This window comes from Lathyrus oleraceus, chromosome 7, assembly GCF_024323335.1.
Source record: "Lathyrus oleraceus cultivar Zhongwan6 chromosome 7, CAAS_Psat_ZW6_1.0, whole genome shotgun sequence".
NCBI lineage: Eukaryota > Viridiplantae > Streptophyta > Magnoliopsida > Fabales > Fabaceae > Lathyrus > Lathyrus oleraceus.
This window is the reverse complement of record NC_066585.1, coordinates 507,423,408-507,442,327: the sequence shown is the minus strand read 5'-3', so window position 1 is coordinate 507,442,327 and position 18,920 is coordinate 507,423,408. Positions and strand designations below refer to the sequence as shown.

At 35.8% G+C, this 18,920-nt stretch overlaps 1 protein-coding gene across 2 annotated transcripts; it reads right to left on the bottom strand.

The window, feature by feature from the left end:
• Nucleotides 1-1,978: 1,978 nt before the first annotated feature.
• On the bottom strand, nucleotides 1,979-5,590 carry LOC127105482 (uncharacterized). 2 transcript variants are annotated; one of them, XM_051042671.1, is made up of 6 exons: nucleotides 5,442-5,590; nucleotides 5,079-5,256; nucleotides 4,845-4,979; nucleotides 4,270-4,386; nucleotides 3,690-3,794; nucleotides 1,979-2,445 (listed from the first exon to the last, which is right to left on the bottom strand). In XM_051042671.1, exons 2-6 carry the CDS (start codon nucleotides 5,223-5,225, stop codon nucleotides 2,281-2,283), a joined length of 669 nt encoding a protein of 222 aa, XP_050898628.1. In that variant the 5' UTR covers nucleotides 5,226-5,256; nucleotides 5,442-5,590; the 3' UTR covers nucleotides 1,979-2,280. The 2 variants fall into 2 exon arrangements, with proteins under 2 accessions (XP_050898628.1, XP_050898627.1); XM_051042670.1 differs by having other exon boundaries at nucleotides 5,079-5,250.
• Between the last annotated feature and the right edge of the window lie 13,330 nt (nucleotides 5,591-18,920).

The following is an 18,920-nucleotide window of genomic DNA, read 5'->3' as shown; positions in this document are numbered from 1 at the left end:
AAGTGGAGAACAGCGTGTATGGAAAATTAAAGAAAATATAATAATAAAGGTGATTGGAACCATTTTTGAATCATTTGTCATAGCCTAATTGTCTCGTTAGAACACATAATATGTTCTCTAATTAAAATAATTAAGGTTTAAATGTAGTTTTAGTTTTACTTCTTTAAATTTTATAACTGTTTAGTCCCTTTAAAAATAAAAATAAAAAGTAGATCCCTCCTTTTCAATAATCTTAGTTTTTTTTTAGAATTCTAGTAAGTGCACTTATAATGTGTCAAAGAATATGTTTGACCAATTTTAAAAAACATTATCCATGTCATTAAAATCAAATACGAACATTTTAAAATAAATATAAATTAAACTGATCTCATTTTAATATAAATTAGTTGGTGTAAAATCATGTTCTTCCTCATTTGGAATGTTATCTAGAAAATCGTGATTGATTCACCATTTGCTTTCATCTGATTTAGTAGCGATACTATATGCGTAAAGAATCCTGAAACTGGCTCAACTTCATCCACATCAAATTTTTATCTCCGCCATACAAATTTTTTAACTTGTCTCACGCTCGTTTTTGTTGTTTCTTCTTCAATGATATTCTCAAACATGTTAGGATTCACACATTTATGGATTAAGAACATAGCTTTTTCATCTTTCTTTCTTCGTCCATTGCGTACAGTTTTCTGAACATCGTTCGCACTCACTTCCAATGCACTTCCAATGCATGTACTCTATCGTTCACGATTTCAGCCACATCTTGAAATCTGAAGATGATCTTCATATGCACAACCCTCTTCTCGTAGTTCTCCCCTTTGAAAACCAATAGATTTATTGGAAATTGCATTGAAATTGTATTACATTTGTCATTACAGACTCTCTGAATCGCAATCGGATTCGTTGATACCAATTTGTTGAACTGATAAAACAATTAGGATTTCAAGAAGAAGAGAGAAATGATAAAAATATTATTGAGTAAGACTAAGGTGATTACAGAATGAAGTTGTTATCTGAAAACTACAAAACTATGTTTATATATAAGCAACCAAGACTTAAGCCCAAAGCATACAAAATTACATTTTGATTTTTCACACAACAATTAGTGTATTTGACACAACTTGCTCCTAATTCAACTAAGTCGAACAAATCTTCCTACAAAACACTGATATTGTAAACTAATTGATTAGATGTGTAAAATGTGTTAGAAGTCAAAGGTTAATTGATTCAACTTGTTACATAAATACTAAAAGTTGATCATAATTAAATAAATTGGTTAAATTAAGTAGTACTTCATTAAAAATAGAGTTGTGTATGCTTCTAAAACCAAACAAAACCGAATTGTTCAATTTGGTTCTTAAAAGTTAAAACCACTTTAATAAAATCAATTTGTATGTCTCAAAATTGGTTTTTATTTGATTCAGTTTGATTCAAAATTGATTCATAATTAATAACACTGCATCAACTCTCCATATATATAATAAAAGTTTAAGAAATAATATAATTATTTTTCAAAAAAAATAAAACATTTGAAATTATTCTAAAATATTCAACAATCATGAATTTAACTTATAAATAAGATATTTGTAAAAAAATACTGTTAGAAAAGGAAGAAAAAATCGCATTAAAATCAAAGAGATATTGTAGTAAACGATAAACAAATGCTTTCTAGATAAATAATATAATTGTCATTTAGTAAAAAATTTGAAAATACTTAAAAATATTAAACATTTCTATTTTCATTTAATAAACCATATCTAAAATAAATCACCACTTTATATATTATATATATCATATCAGTTTATATGAGAAAATTTCATTATTAAACACTTAAATTTAGTAATTGATTATTATTTTTTAATAATAGTAATTAATTATTTGAAACAGTGTTACAATCAAACAAATTAATTAATTGATGTTACTGATATCCAGTGCATCACTCTTGATCACCCTTTTTCAAGCTATATAGCAATAAGTTTTAACCTACTTTAAAATAACACATGCATTTGAATTGAGAAGTGTATTACTCCCTACAAATTGGTCCACCATAGTTCCAATTGGAAAAAATATAGGAAGATGGTTATTATGTTTAAAACCGGCTTGGATGGTAATACATGACCCAAAATCATCTGAAAGATAGAAGAAGAATGCTAACAACACCATATGAGATATAAGCTAAGGTCAAAGAATGTGTCTAGAAAAAGGTTGCACTTCTACAATCCTCAAGTTGAATTTATCAGTATAAACCAGAACCCATTTGGACTTGGATTCAACAAGATAACTAACTTATTTACTTCGGATTTTTACTTTCAAAGTCCAATTAAGCTTGCCCTCTGGCAAAGGGATGGACCTTGGTAATCGTAGTGGCACCTCATATTCTCCAATGGTCGACAAAGGTAATGGAAGATGCAGATTTTCAGGTGTGATGTTCACACAGAGTTGTCTTGCCACCTAAAAATGGCACGACAAAGGTCAAAACCAGAAAAGTAAGTGATAGAACAAGAGAAATATCACCAAAAAAAAATAAGAAGAAGAAAACATATCCTAATTTTCTTCAAAAGGAAACCAATTTTCTTATCATATAAGATTTGCAACAGAAACTAACATCTCAAATCGGATATAATTTCCTTTAATATGATAATGTGTAGCAGAGAGGGCATATGCGAAAACAATCATCTGTACATGCAATACAGAGCAAGAGTTATTTATTTTCATAGAAATTAGACTACTAATGTCAGAAGGTCTTTCCATTCTTTTCTTTTGAACACGTCTCTTTTCTATTTAGATACCCTCAAACAATTTAAGAAAAATCAAACGAAGTTCTTCCAGGATTTACTAACAAGGAAGAATTTCGTCTGATATTTAAAAGGAATGTTGCAGTTGATCCCATATTCAAAGTGTGTTGAACAAATTTTTAAATATCATGAGACTAAATAATCTGAAACTGGTATAGATTTGATGTGATATAGAAAACAAAACAACAGCTCCTATTTATAATTTCATAAAACAATTCAATATCCATCTGTAAAAAAAACTAATAATTAAAATCCTAATTCTGATTGGACAAGGAAACCACTGATGAAATAAGAAAACCACTCACATGTCACAAAGAGACACTCTATGATCATCTAAAAGTGTAAGATACATAGTAATATTGTGAAATAATTTTAAAACTTCATAGTTTCGACTAACGAAGGCAATAAAGATACATAACTTAGAATTTGATGTCAGGTTCACAGCAGAAGGGAGAAGGAGTACATGAAAGGAAGAGTTAATTATTACATAATTACTAAAATTGAGAGATACTGATATAGAAAGAGAAAGGAGAGAGGGAACGCAGAAAAAATTATTAGGACTAGACTAGGAGTGTATTTGGCCACTTTAGTTTGGCTCTCAGTTCTAGGATTGAGAGATTTCTTATCTGGTTTCTTGTTTCTTTTCCAAACTTGTAATTCTTTCCAATGTACTCAAATACTGTGACGAATTGAAGTTTGTACCAAAATAAAAGTAGGATTTCTAAGAAGTTGGGAATTTGTTGGTCTTAAATATATCAACAAATCAAAGAGGTCAGAAGGCCAAGAAAGTCTCTCTCTTGAGGCATTAATATTAGTTGCATTTTTGTAAGACTATCAATTTGTAATTTGTTACTTACTTGCTAGCAAGAAAACATTTAAATAACTAAGAACGGATATTACCTCGGCCACAAGAGCTTTTTTTGACACTGGTATACGTAACTCCAAGGGGTCTTCTTTTGATTCACGCGACTTTGCTTTTTGAACATCAATTAACCTCCGCAAGACCTATAAGAGTATCACATTAATGATTGTGTTTTAACATGAAAGACTGTCAAATTATCAAGTAAACTTTTTATCTTATAACTTCAACAGTTACGGTCATCTGCGAGTATTATTATCACAGCCATTTTTTAAAAATCCAAACCAGCCGTCAACAAGAAAACTCATAAATATGTTAGTGGCCCGTCCGCTTAATCCAAACTGCCAGCTGGAAAGCAAGGGAGCTCAGTTGAACAAATCCAAAACTAATGATGAAGAGCCAGTTTGAACAAAGTTTTTTTTTTGTATTTGTTTAAACATTTACAATTCAACCCAAAATAAATTACACGATAGAAGTTGGTCTGTAAGATTCAACCACGATCGAACAATGAACTATAAGTCCAGTTTCAGAAAAGTTCATCTGTACTTAGCTTTGGCGAATTCCACATAAATGGTCTCAACCAAACAGACTTGAAAGGCTTTGAAGAGAAAAACTACTAACCAGCTTAGCTTTATCAAGAATCTGTGCTGCCTTTTCATACTCTTTCATCAGATCTTCCTTCGACTCGCTAACAAGAACAACATCCTCGTGTTTCACTTCTTCAGTAGGTTGATAAATCTGAAACATTTAAAACATAGTTCTAGCAACTGATGAAGGCTGCGTAACTTGTTAAAAAGACTGGCTATGTGAGTATGCCAATGTTTATGTGCCCGTAGAAACATAATGTTAACAGAGTTTGCTGCACACAGATTCACATAAACAAAGAAAGACAGGGAAAGGATGTTATCATCGGATCAGATATCTAACAGCGTTATCATGATTCATATCGAGAATTTCAAAAGTTACTCCGGAACAATGTTATCAATCGAGATCATAAAACAGCATTTTGTACTAAATAGCTTACCGCGTAAAAATAGTTATTTCTTCAAATTCTACTACACTATAGCACTGCTACTTAACAACATTGCTCCAGGAGATTGTAAAACGAAGAGATGGATTTACATAACTGACATTGACCAGCTAATAGTATAGATAAGTACCAAAAACAAAACAGACATAAGGGAGCAAAAGAAAACCTTGCGCTGCTCAGTGACGAGATAAGCAAACTTATCAATGTTAGGAACAGCAAGGAGCTTGGGCATTAGGTGGTTGCGAAAATATCCAGGTGCAACTTTGACAGTTTCACCAGCCTTTCCCAACTTATCTATATCCTATAAATTGAACATTATAAACATCATACACTTGAATCAAATCAAATACAGTTGCAACAGCGAGCGATCGTTATTTAAAACCCTAAGATAGATAATTACAGTTGTAAGAATGACTTGGAGCTTCCTGTTGTATCGAAGACCTTGAGATGCATACAAGAGTGGATTCACCACAACACTATCGTTAACAGCATCTTTACTTCTAATAATCTGCCTAACGCAATGCCTTCCAAATTGAAGATAACCCATTCGAATTCAAATGCACAATCACCAACTTTATCTCCGCCAAAATACAAAAACAACAAAGTATCAATATCGAAGCCAACAATTTCATTTCTTCAAAAGGAAATTATTAGGAAAAATTAGGTTATTGCGGCTACTGCGGCCGCAAATCGCCCTGGAATCGTATCCTTGCGCGCTACAGGAGAGAAGGAGAATCCGAGAAATAGAGAGAAAGAAGAATACCTGAACGGAGTTAGTCGATATTTGTGGCGGTCGACGAGGAACTCCGATGCGGTTTCCGGCGAGATGAGTTCAGTGACTCTAACTCGGTTTTTTATACAGTGTAGGGTTTTAATTGTTTTATGACCGGAGGGTTTTAAATTTTAGTTTAGTTTTTTAACAGGTAGTAAAATTTAATTCTTAAAATATGTTACTGTGTGTTTATTTTAGAAAAATTACGTTCAATAATGTAAGTTTAGTTTGTTTTTTTTTATTAAAATTTTAAAATTCATCATTTATATTATATTTTGTTTATGAATAGTCTTTAAATTATATTTTTCTTCTACTATTATCCGTTCTTACTAAAAAAAAATACAATAGGTGACCAACTCTATTCATTAACATTAAACATTGTTAAAAGATTTTCAGATTTAGGGTGATGTTAAAGTTAGATCATTAATTATTGCATTATATTTTTAATTTATCTTCTTTTCGCTTTCTAATGTGTTTTTATCATTTTATGTCTTTTATGTCTTTTTGTTTTTATTGATTTTAGCTAATAAAGAAGTGTCGAACAAAATTGAATCGAAAAAAACGAAAAATCGCGCGTTTGCAAGTCATCCGAGTACACGGTCTGGGAGTGTCAGTTGACATGAGTCGTGTTGCTTGACACAGTCGTGTTCCTCAACACGACTCCCCCCCCCCCCCCCCCCCCCCCCCCCCCCCCCCCCCCCCCCGAATGTCTCTTTTGATTAATAAGTGACCATTTATGTTGGTGCTTGAAATTACGAGGCCTTAGTGACCATTTTTTATGAATAAATGTGTGACATTTTTAAGTGACCTTTTGCATTATTTTCAGTTTCAACTTTTTCTCCATTGTAATTTCTCTGCAACTTATTTGTATTCTCTTAATTTTTTTTTATCAATTCTGGTTATTTCCATTTTATCGCAATTGTGTCTACTTTATTTTTTATGAATGTTATGTCTTTATTTTATTTAATTTTTGTCAATCTTACCATGAGTGAGTAGTCTTGTAGGGACAAGGGGGTCATGAGATCTATCTCATGCCAAACCCCCGATTAATTTATTCGTTAACAAATAATGAGAAAAACATCTTAAAAAATTATTTTAGGATCTGAGTTCTTAAATACATTTGTGTCGATTAGCGAAAGTAAAGGCAACCCAAATATCGATCATGTACCAAAAGGTAGTGATTTGTAGGCATGACAACGGGGTGGGGCGGGGATAATTTTTATGTCTCCCAAACATAAATCTGAATTGCAAAACAATCATCATTCCCCTCCCTAATCCCCGTTGGAGATGGATAGTTAAAACACAAACTCATCCCAAATAGATTCAGGTTAGATTCTAGTATCCTCACCCTGCCACCATCTGTAACACCCTAAACCCTAACACATAATTTATAAAACATGCGGAATAAAAGAATAGTAATGGTGTCACATTTCTCAGCATAGCACTTCAAATTGTCTCATAATTAGAAAATCAACTTCAATATAGTTAATTCAATATCTCACGGGAAAAAAAACAAAATAAAGTATTACCAACCTAGTTTTGCATTATCAGAGCGACACGCGGAAAACTAAACAACACGAAAAGATAATCAACGGAGAAGTATAAGGAATAATGTTTTTACAGTACATTCACAAGGTGTATTGGTACAATATATAGAAACATATTTTCTGTCATAATAATTGCTTCCTACTGCTGTTGCTTGATTTTCTCTAATTAGTTATAATTTGATTTGATTGCTTGATCCTAAAATAACTCTCATCTTGAATGCTTGATCCTAGAGTATCTCTTAATTTAAATGCTTTGAATCTGTATCCTTAACACGCCCCCGCAAGATAGGGGTACCGTCAGATACTCCTATCTTGAATCGAAGATCTTGATGACGCTGCCTGGACAAGGGTTTGGTAAGACATTCTGCGAGTTGATCTTTAGTTGAAACATGTTGAACCCGAATCTTGTTATTGCGAACATGATCTCTGACAAAATGAATATCTATGGCAATGTGTTTCATGCGACTATGGAAGACGGGATTGACGGTGAGATAAGTGGCACCCAAATTGTCACAGTAGATGGTAGGAATAGTTGGTACATTGACATGTAGTTCAGAGAGAAGTGATGACAGCCAGAGAACTTCTGCGGATGCAGATGCCAGAGCTCTGTATTCGGCTTCGGTGGATGATCTTGCAACATCTTTTTGTTTAAAAGACTTCCAAGAAATGGGGTTACCACCATAAAATGTAACATGTGCAGAAGTGGATGTATAGTCATCTCGATTTCCAGCCCAATCGGCATCACTAAATGCATAAAGATTTTCGGAGGATGAACGTTTTAAGTGCAGCCAATGAAAAATGGTGGCTTTGAGATACCGAAGAAGTCTTTTCAAGGTTGTGAAGTGTGTGGATGATGGATGTTGCATGAACTGTGCGAGCTTATTTACGGTGTAGGCTATGTCAGGCCTTGTCATGGACAGATATTGTAGAGCCCCTATGATGCTTCTGTATTCCGTAAGATTTGCTGCACTTGCGCCATCATATTTAGTAAGATGAGAAGATGTGGACATCGGTGAATGGACCATCTTTGCATCTTTCATCTTTGTGCGATCAAGCAGGTCATGAATATATTTGTGTTGACTCAGAAATAATCCTTGAGTGGTGGGAATGACTTCAACACCAAGAAAGAAATGGATGGATCCTAAGTCTTTGATGGGAAACTTAGTAGCTAGTGTTGAAATGCACTTAGCAATTGCTTGATTGTTGTTACCAGTAATTAAAATATCATCAACATATACCAAGGTGTAGACTTTGACATCTCCTTTTAGATAAATGAATAATGATGGGTCAGATTTGGAGTTGACAAACCCATAAGAGAGTAAAAAAGAATGCAAGGTGTTGAACCAAGCCCGAGGGGCCTGTTTTAGGCCATACAAGGACTTCTTTAGCCGGCAAACATGGTCAGGGTAATCTGGATGATGAAATCCTGGTGGTTGTTGCATGTATACAGTTTCTAGGAGCTTACCATGCAAGAACGCATTGTTTACATCCAACTGTCGAATGTGATAACGTTGTTGAATGGCCAATGTGAGAACCAACTGGACTGTTGAAGGCTTAACCACAGGGCTGAATGTTTGATCATAATCTAGTCCAGGGCGTTGATGAAATCCTTTCGCGACTAGGCGTGCCTTCTATCTGTCAATGGAACCATCTGGGCGGCATTTTACTCGAAACACCCACTTACATCCAATGAGATTAGATGTTGTGTTTTTGGGAACTAGATCCTAAGTTCCTTGTTGTATCAATGCGTTGAACTCGGATGCCATGGCAGCACGCCCTTCAGAGGAAACCATCGCTTGTGATACACACGTGGGTTCATGGGATGATGGTAAAGGATGTTTTGTGACAAGTAAATATTTTTTGTTTGGCTTGTGTATGTTATGCATGGACCGTGTGATGGGTCTCGAAGGTTCAGAGGATGATGTTGATATGCGTTCCAATAGTGGTGTGGTTTGTGGTGGGGATGTAGGTGTGGGTAAAGGTGATGGTTGGATGTTATTTGAGTTTGAAGGTGTATGTTCAGTTGATTGAGGTGTAGTAGAAATGGCATGGTTAATATTGGAGCTGGTTTGAGGGGAGTCATGTGGGGCTGTAATGTGAGGAATTTGTAGTATGGAATTAGGAATGATGGTTTCGGATGTGCTAGGTTGATGTGGGTGAGACAGGATATTGGGAAGTGGGAGCCATGAATGTTGCGGCAGTAATGGAGGTGAGAGTTGAGGGTTTGGGTGTGAGAAGGGAAATCGGTCTTCAACAAAAACAACATGGCGGGATAGATGCACCCTTTGAGTGGCTCGATCTAGACAAATGTAACAGTGATATTGTGTAGAATAACCAAGGAAGACACAGGGTGTACTACGTGGAGATAATTTGTTTGGAGCATATGGACGTAGCCAAGGATAACAGAGACACCCAAAAACTTTGAAATTTTTATAGGATGGAAGTTTATTGTGAAGACATTCAAAAGGTGATTTGTCACAAAGTAGAGGCGTATGGCATTCTGTTAATGAGATATATATAGGCTTGAAATGCATAACACCAATATTTTAATGGGATGGAAGCATGACTTAATAGTGTGAGGGTTGTTTCAACAATGTGTCGATGTTTACGCTCAGCTAGTCCGATGTGCTCCGGGGTGTAGGGTGGAGAGATGAAATGGGATATACCATGTGTGGAAAAGTGGGATTTTAATTTTATATATTCTGTCCCTCCATCAGTGTAAATGGATTTAATTTTGAAGGAGAAATAGTTTCCAATAGTTCTTTGGAATTGAGGAAAGATTGTGACAACTTCAGTTTTTTGTTTTAATGGATATAACCACAAATATCGAGTGAAGTGATCAACAAAGATAAGATAATAGCGATATCCATTAACAGAGGTTATTGGAGAGGGACCCCAAACATCAGAAAAAATTAATTCAAGTGGAGTAGAGGTTTTTATTGATGATTCATGAAATGGTAATTTGTGACTTTTATTCAAGAAGCACGAGTTACATGTGGAACTTAAAATATGAGAATTGGAAGGTAGAAATGTATTGAGGGCTTGATGAAGTGTCTTGGGTGAGGGGTGGCCTAGTCGAGCATGCCATAGGGTGTTGGTGGACCGTGATGCGTGAAGGTTGGTTGGTGGAGTGGGGAGTGAGGGTTGGAGGGTGTAGAGATCACCACTAGTTGGACCGCACATCAACGTCGCCCCTGTCTTGAGATCCTTCACAAAAAAGGAGAAAGGGTGAAACTCAACATACACATTGTTTTGTTGACAGAATTTGGCAACAGAAATTAAATTGTGACTTGCTTTTGGAACACACAAAACATTGTTAAGATTAAAATTAGTAGAAGGAGTAGAGAAATGAGTTGAACCCATGTGTGTAATGGCTAAACCTGAGCCGTCTCCAATTGTGACCGAGTCAGGGCCTTCATAGTTGGAGTGAAGACTTAAATTGTTCAAGTCTGCAGTGATGTGATGATTGGCTCCACTGTCAAGGACCCAGTTTGTATTTGCAGCAACATAATTAGCAGTAGGATTGGATTGCATAAGTTGTGGGCAATATTTGGCTATATGTCCAGGAAAGTCACAGAATTGGCAGCGTGGGGGTGGACGATTCGCTCGATGATTGGAATGGTTTTGGTTTCTCGATGGTCCTTGATAGAGAGTCTGATTTGTACTATGATTGTTTGAGGCATTTTGGTGGCGTGGGGCTGACTGCGTCGGGTGGAATGAATCTGATGGAAAAGGATTCATATTTTGATTCGATCCATGACGGCCGCCTCGACGAAAAGAACTACGTCCACGAAAATTCTGAGATTTATTTCCCTGATGGAAATTTGCTGTTGGGACAGTAACATCTGCAGGTGCATCTTTTTTCTGCAGGAATTCTTCATGTGCAATGAGATGGCTGTGTAACTCTTCAAAGGTGAAGGAGCGTTCTCTAGTTCGGATGGAGGCAGCGATGTCGCGATAATCAGATCCAAGACCGTTGAGTATATTGAGAGTGATGTCGTCATCTGAGATTGCAGCATCCAAGACTGCTAGTTCATCAGCGATTCTTTTCACCTGAAATAAAAATTCAGTGACAGTTTGAGAGCCTTTACGGCTTCTCTGCAGCTGATTTTTGAGAGACATCACATGGGCTCGTGATGGATTTGCATACTTGGCTTCAATGGCCAACCATAGTTGACGAGCAGTGTCACATGAAGAGAAGGCAACGCTATCGCGTTCATTCATGGAGGCGAGTAGAAAGCTAGCAATAAGTTGATCATTAGTGAACCAATCTTCATAGGAAGGATTGTTGGTTGAGATGCCATTGGTGGTGATAAACTCAAGTTGTGGTTCTTCTTTGCCGGTGATGTAGCCTATGCATTTCATGCCAGCAAGTAGTGAATTGATTTGGCGGCGCCAAGCGAAAAAGTTGGACGTAGAAAGCTTAATGGATATTTGAGCACCATGTTTTAGAGGTGAAAGTTTGATAGGTTTTGAGTTTGTGTTTGAGGAATCTGTAGACATGATGGATCGTGCACTCTTTGGAGTCTGAGAGGCAGCTGATACCATATAAGGAATAATGTTTTTACAGTACATTCACAAGGTGTATTGGTACAATATATAGAAACATATTTCCTGTCATAATAATTGCTTCCTACTGCTGTTGCTTGATTTTCTCTAATTAGTTATAATTTGATTTGATTGCTTGATCCTAAAATTACTCTCATCTTGAATGCTTGATCCTAGAGTATCTCTTAATTTAAATGCTTTGAATCTGTATCCTTAACAAGAAGGCCAATTATGACATCCTCAAATGCAAGTGTCATACCCCAAAATTTGCCCTCCCTTTTTCATCTTTTCACTCAACCCTTGACTTGAGATTCATTTGTACACATTTATATTTCATTCATGTGCATCATTCATTCATGTTAACATTTGACAATTGATCATCATGGATTCAAAGCTCGTGGCTTGCAAAGCTAGGGTTTACTTGTGGATAAACCTTAGAGATGTGGCATGATCTTTGAAGCATAGATTCAAGAAAACCACATCATGACACTCCTCGGGACATTCAAACCCTAATTTCTTGATGATTTGGCTAAGGGACCTTGTGGATACTCTTTGGGCCTTGTATTGGCTATCTAAACCCTAGTTCAGGACTCATACATTGGAGATTTGCTTGTGAAGCATCTTGATTGATTCAAAGACCTTCATTGAAGCGTATGCCTCATGAAAACCCTAATTAGGAGAGATGTGGTCCTAATGCCCTTTGTGTGACCTCATAACCCTAATTCCATTTGATTCTCCTTCTTGTCATTGTTGTTTGATTCTCTTGATTGGTTAGAGTTCATTCAATAACCTTTTTTGCATGGTCATTCATGTTGGTCTCTTGGTTTTTATCCCATTGATTTCATGCTCCCATATGTGCATTTTGTGCTTGTGTCCATTGGTTTGAGTCCAAGTACATGTCCATAGCCTTTCATCTGGATCATCCTCATACCTAGTGCCTAGTTCATGGTTTGGTTAGGTATATTTCATTTAGTCACTTTTATTCAAATTCTTTGTCATGCTTTTAGTTTGGTCTGTGGATCCTTGTTTAGGTGATAACTCTTTGTACTTCTTGGTTCTTGCTAAGATCTTTGCTTCATGTTAATGGTTCACTCAAGTCATGGCCTAACCCATCATTCAAGTCATGGTCTTATTCATCATTCATGTTAATCCTAAACATGTTCAAGTTCATCATTTAGTTCACCAATTCATTCATTTCAATCTCTTTCAAACATGTTCATACAATGATTCATGATATGGTAAAGTCACTCATTTCATATACAAGATTCAATTGAAGACCAATTCAATTTCATTCAAATACAAGCAAATTACATCATTACAATCATTTACAATATTCATTACATCAAACAAATGCAAAAAAAAATATGTTGACTTTGGTAAACAGTTGACTTTTTTTGTCAAATTTGACCAAAGTCAACCATAACCCATTTTTCATCCTAAATCCCTAAATCCCCGTTCTAATCCTAATCCTAATCTTCAAATTCCATCTGATTCTTTGGATTTCCTTGTGCACATCATGCTTTATAATCCAAATTGGTCATCACGTTGCCTTGGTTCAACCACCATCCTCCATAAAGTAATACCTACATTGAACATGTAACATGAATGATGAGAGACAATTCCAAAGTAAAGTCAGAGTCAGAATATCCAAACATGGCCAAAAGGATCCTGCAACAAGAAGCAAAACAAGGTCATAATCAAGCAAAGTCAAAAATACATATTCTAACTTCACATCAATAAAGCATATCAACAGAACACACATACATGACTAGTAACACCAGTGAAATCACAACGAGAACCTAATAAAATGAACTGAACCAACTTCTCTTTTTCCTAACCATTTTCCAACTACTTCTCAACTCACCGCTAATTAAATGAGTTAACAATTAAACTTCTAACTAAAAATCCATAACTTCACTCTCCTCATAATCAATTGATTCAGAACCATTTCAATCCCTCATAACTAACCGAAATTGCCTCAACATAACCTAACTGCCAACAAACCTAACTTCCAACAAACCTAACAATAGTGTAAGACCCCAATTTTATCCCTAAGATCCCTCATGGCATCATATCATACCATATCATTGCCTCAAGGATCTTTGTGCACCTTTGCTTCCCTCCTAGTGGGTGGGTTATCTTGTGAGTGTGGTTCTTGATCACCAAGCATGTTTTGCATTTGTATATCATTGCTTTTCATTTGTTTACTAACCAAAAGTACAAAAATATTATCATCTAACCATGTTACTTGCAGATGAAGCAAGCTAGGTCAAATCAGTCAAAAACAGCCATTGAGCAATAGATGGTGGCCATTCTTGAAGAATTTGGGCACCATGATCATTCATCAAGAGTTCATATGAGTTGTGACATCATTTTGAATCAAGATCTCAAGTGGTAGGGGCTTGGAATTCATCAGAACATGGTTCAGTCAACCAAAACCCTAGCAAAGTCAACTGTGGTCAACTGTGCATTTAATCAGTGATTTGATGGTGGGAATTGGTTTGAGAGGTCTCATTCATGTCCATATAAGCCTCATATAACATGTCAAACATCCACAGTGAAGGATTTGAGGTCAGACAAAAAGTTTCCAAAAATAGTAAGTTGACCTGTATTTGGAATTTGCCAAAAATGGAAAGTTCTTCTCCTCAAAATTACTTCATCATACAAGCTTCAAATGAATTTTTGTCCAACATGAAAGTTGAAGATCTTGTTCTCCCATTTCCAAAAAGTCCAAGAACACTCATTTCTCATGTGTGGTTGGCAAGTTATGATCAAATCATTCTCAAGAATTTTTGAACTTCAAAGTGGCATAACTCTTGAACCATTTGGCCAAATTGAGTGAGGTTTTTTGCTACAAGTCACATTTGACATGCTCTATCCAAATCCTTCATCACATTTCACCAAAAATCATCCAATCAAAATGGCCTTTTTCAAGTGACTTGAATTAAAAAAGGGAGAGTTGAAAAATTGACTTTCAAATTAAGCCTTGCCTACACTTTCTACCATTTGCAAATGATCAAAAACCATATTTGGAATATGTTTAGGCCCATTTTCACACTGTAGCATGCCATGCACATGCAACATGAGTGATTTCACTAATTGGCCAAAACACCTCCATTGAGCTAATTTCATCTTATTAACCAAGTTTAGGCATTGTTAATCAGGAGTATATATTGCATATTTCAGACTGAAAACCCGAGCCACAATTTACAAAAACTCAGATCCAAATTTTTTTCTCTCAAAACTCTCAATTCTTCACTTGGATTTTTTCTGAAAAATTGCCAAAGAACTCGTGCCTTGGTTCATTGATTCATCATCTACCAACATTTTTGAAGCTTCTGCAAGCATCATTTCGCAGCTGTTGAACCGTTTTCCAGCACTGTTCCATTGAACCTCATCCATGGCGGTTGAACTTTGGAGCACGATTGAGTAAGAGTGAGCTAGAACCATCCTTCCATTCACCTCCTGGAGCATCATTGAGCTACTGTTTCAACAATACACGGCCAAAGAACCACGAATCAACATTGTTCTTCAAATCAGGTAAATTTTCGAACCTTGCCAATAGTGAAATCATGATATGCTTATTAAAGATCTTTCCATGCTGGTTGTAATGAGCTTTGAATCGTGGAATATTGTTGAGTATTAAGGGAGATACACTGATTTAAAGTTTGGTTGTTGGATGTTATTTTGCTTGATTCGTCTGTGATAGTTTGATTTAGGTTAAAGCATTGTTGGATTGTTGGTGTACACTGTGAGATGAACATAATGGCATATCGTTTGTTGATTTTGTTCACAAGTTGTTCTTGCTGGAAAATTCGATGATGAACATGATGACTGTTTGCATAAACCCTAATTTCTCAACCCAGAAATCGTGTTTGATCTGCTGGGGTTTCATTCTGCATGCATTTCGTGTTTTCATGGCCATGCACCAATAAGCGCTTGCCACGCCCTTAAGTGAAACGCGGCGTTTCACTTAAGGGACCACATAATTACAAAAATGTCATTGTCCGTGTTATATTTTATTTAAATCATTTTCATTTTCAATTTTTATTTCATTTGGCATGGTGATCTTAGAAAATCCATAACTCTTCCAATACTTGTCCAAATAATATGGGATTTTTTGTGAAATGCTCCTCTTGATCTCTAGTTTTTTATGGTGATTTTTCCAGATTTTTTGCACGTGTGGATTTTAAAAATGCCTAGGGTTTGTTCATGTATGTCCATTTTGTGTATGCCTTGCCATTTTGCTTATGAAATGATGATACTTAATCCAATGCCTCTTAAATTTTTTGTGCTTAAACTAGACATGTTCATGGTCATTTTGGTGTAGAGTTTGTGATTTTATCATTGCTGGTTGATGAGATATGATTTTTTGAATAGAGGTGTGACAATTTGTGTCACACCATTCATGTCCAACTTCATGATTTTAATTACCATGCTTATTGAACTCAAAATGGTCTGGATCTTTGCATGAATATACTTATGGATGTTGAAAATACATGTGAATTTTCCTGGAATTATTGATGGCATTTCCTATTTGATTGGAATTTTCTCCCCTGTTTGGTCATTTGTTGATTTTTTGTGACACATGTTTGTATTTGGTTTGTGAAATTCTGGTTATTAGTTGGATGGGTGTGAAATTTGGCATGAGTAATGTAGACATCTTGAAGTTTATCATGGCTTTGGTCCCATTCATTTATCATGTTTTGTTTCTGTTTTATGATTAATTGAAGTTGGTGCATGTTTTGATGCTTTGTATGAGTTTGCTTGAACTTGCTTTGACTTTCTGATTTTCATTGACCTACTTCCCTTGATCCAAATGAGCTGAAATTTGGTATGCTTATCATGTTATGGATGAAGTTGGATCATGAATTATTTGAGGATTTATTGAAATGTTTGTGACTGGATTTGAGTGGAGTCTTTCTGTTGACTTCTTTGAGGTCCTATATGACATGCTTTGACCTAATTTGTTTGTGAAATGATAATGATGAATGATATGAATGTGAAACCACTTGGGTTTGTTTCTTAATTGTTTGAACTTGATTTTGGATAGATTTCACTTGCTGTTTTGGATTTTTTTATCTCCTTTTGACCCTAGGCTTGTCCTAGTGGTCTTGTTTCTCATGTTTGAGTTTGCTTTTCAGGTTAAGAAGCAAATGCTTTAAGGAAATTAATGCAAGTTAATTGAGTTTGATTGATTGTCATGAACTAACTTGTTTATTTTGTAGGATGCTTAGCTCATATGCTTTGAGCTTTGTGCTTTGCACATGGGATTGATTGTGTTGACTGTTGATCCTTATCTTATATTGGTTTTGAATTTGAGTTGTATACTGATTTTATTTGATTGCTTTCAGGTACCATTAGTTGCTCAGTTCTTTTAAGAACTTGCATTGCTTTGCTTGTTAAGCACTAGCATTGAGGTAGAATCTCTTGTCTCTATGTAGTCTGGAAGACCTGGCCTGTTACTTGGCCAGGCAACTGTCTGAAGTCCTCCTTAAGAGGCGATGTTTGTGCTTGTTTACTTTTGTCCCAAGCAGGAAAAGTCCTTTGAATAAGGCAATTGGTAGAACCCAAGAGATATGTAACCTATCTCCTACTATTCTGTGTGTCACTCACCTTGCTCACACCACATGTGTTGATGCATAGTGAGTAAAAGCCCAAGATCTATCGAGTCAATAATCTGTGGAGAGAGTTCCTACTTTCTGAACTCCCACACCTTCTATCATTTGAAGCTCTCCCTGACCAGGGATAAGAGCATGAGGCACACCCCTCATATCCTTTCATCTGCTTCACCTTGGCTCTCAATGTCAAGGTTAAGAGCACCATTAACCCTATTCCAGTTGGCTTCAATGCCTAACCCTTTGTATGAGCCTAATTGTTTGGTTATAGAGTGTGCTAAATGACTTTGGTTGATTGATTACTTAGTTCATTTGTACATGTCTGCTTGCATGCCTTGTGCATTTATCATCATTAATTTCTCATTAGTGCATGATCATTTCATTTGTCTTTGTGACATATCTTTGTTGTTTGCCCATTGAGGACAATTGTAAGACCATTCATTGGCCATTGTTCCTATGATATGGAAGTGAGTATAAGACCATTTCATTGGCCACTCATTTTCTCTCTGCTTGATGCATTTGTTTGTTGTATGTGAGGATACAATTGTAAGTCCATGTAATTTAGCATTTGTTTTCCTATGATCATATGTTGGAGGTTAGAGTAAGCCCAGATAGATTGGCATCTGACATCCATGTCTTGTTGTGTTTTGTTGGAGATTGGTATAAGTCCAGATAGATTGGCATCCGGTATCCACTTCTTATTTCTTTGTTGAGGAGATTGGTATAAGTCCATAGAGTGGCCTCTGATATCCAGTTTTGTTTTAGGAGATTGGTATAAGTCCAGTGATTGGCATCCGGTATCCGCTTTGGTTGACTTTTCTTCTTTAGCTTTACTTGTTTGTTATTGCTCATTGCCTATTCCAAAGGACACACTTGAATCATCTTCTATATGATTTCAAGAGGTGAACCTTCTAGGAAGTTTTACACTCCATCTTCATCCATTCATCCCTCTTTGTCCTAAACCTTTTCACACATTGCTTTCAAAACTTGAGATAAATATTGTGCAAACATCTTCATGCTTTCAAATTAGAAACCTGGACCCTAAGTCCTTGACTTTTCAAACTCCATTTCATAAATACTTCTTTTGAATCAATCTTAATCATACTTTGACCCTCCTTTTGTGAATAATCATAATCAATTAACTTCACCCATTCAATTATTTTGTGGCTTTGTCCATTTTCGTTAAGTTTTCATACATTAGCCATAGGTTTGATTTATCCTAGTTGGTTGATGTTAATCTCACCTATTTGTCCTTAGTTGACTGAATTGTAAGTCTTCCTTGCTTATTATAGGGTTAACCCCTCACTAGCAAGTTGAAGCTTTTCTCACATGGTGGACTCGTTGTTTGTATAAGGTTGAGTTTTCTCCCGTGGATAACGTAAGACCTTAAGGCTTGTGTTTATAATTGAATCCACTAACTTTTGGAAATCTTTTAGCCGAACTACGACGTTTTGATCCTTACCTTTCATGGAAGGTACGTAGGCAACGGGTTCATCCGTTCAAACACAAAAACAATAAAAATTGTATATTCTTTTCTCATCATCCCATTCATGTTTGCACAATAATATTTCAAAACAAATAACATTTTAGTACAACAAGTGTGAAAAGGGCTCCCTAGGAGTACCTAGGACGCATTGGGTGCCTAACACCTTCCCATTGTGTAATTTACCCCTTACCCAGACTCTCTGATCTTTTCATTAGTTTTCTATGTGTAAAACTTCTTAGGCTTTTGTTCGCTTTTTAGCCAGTCCTTTGGA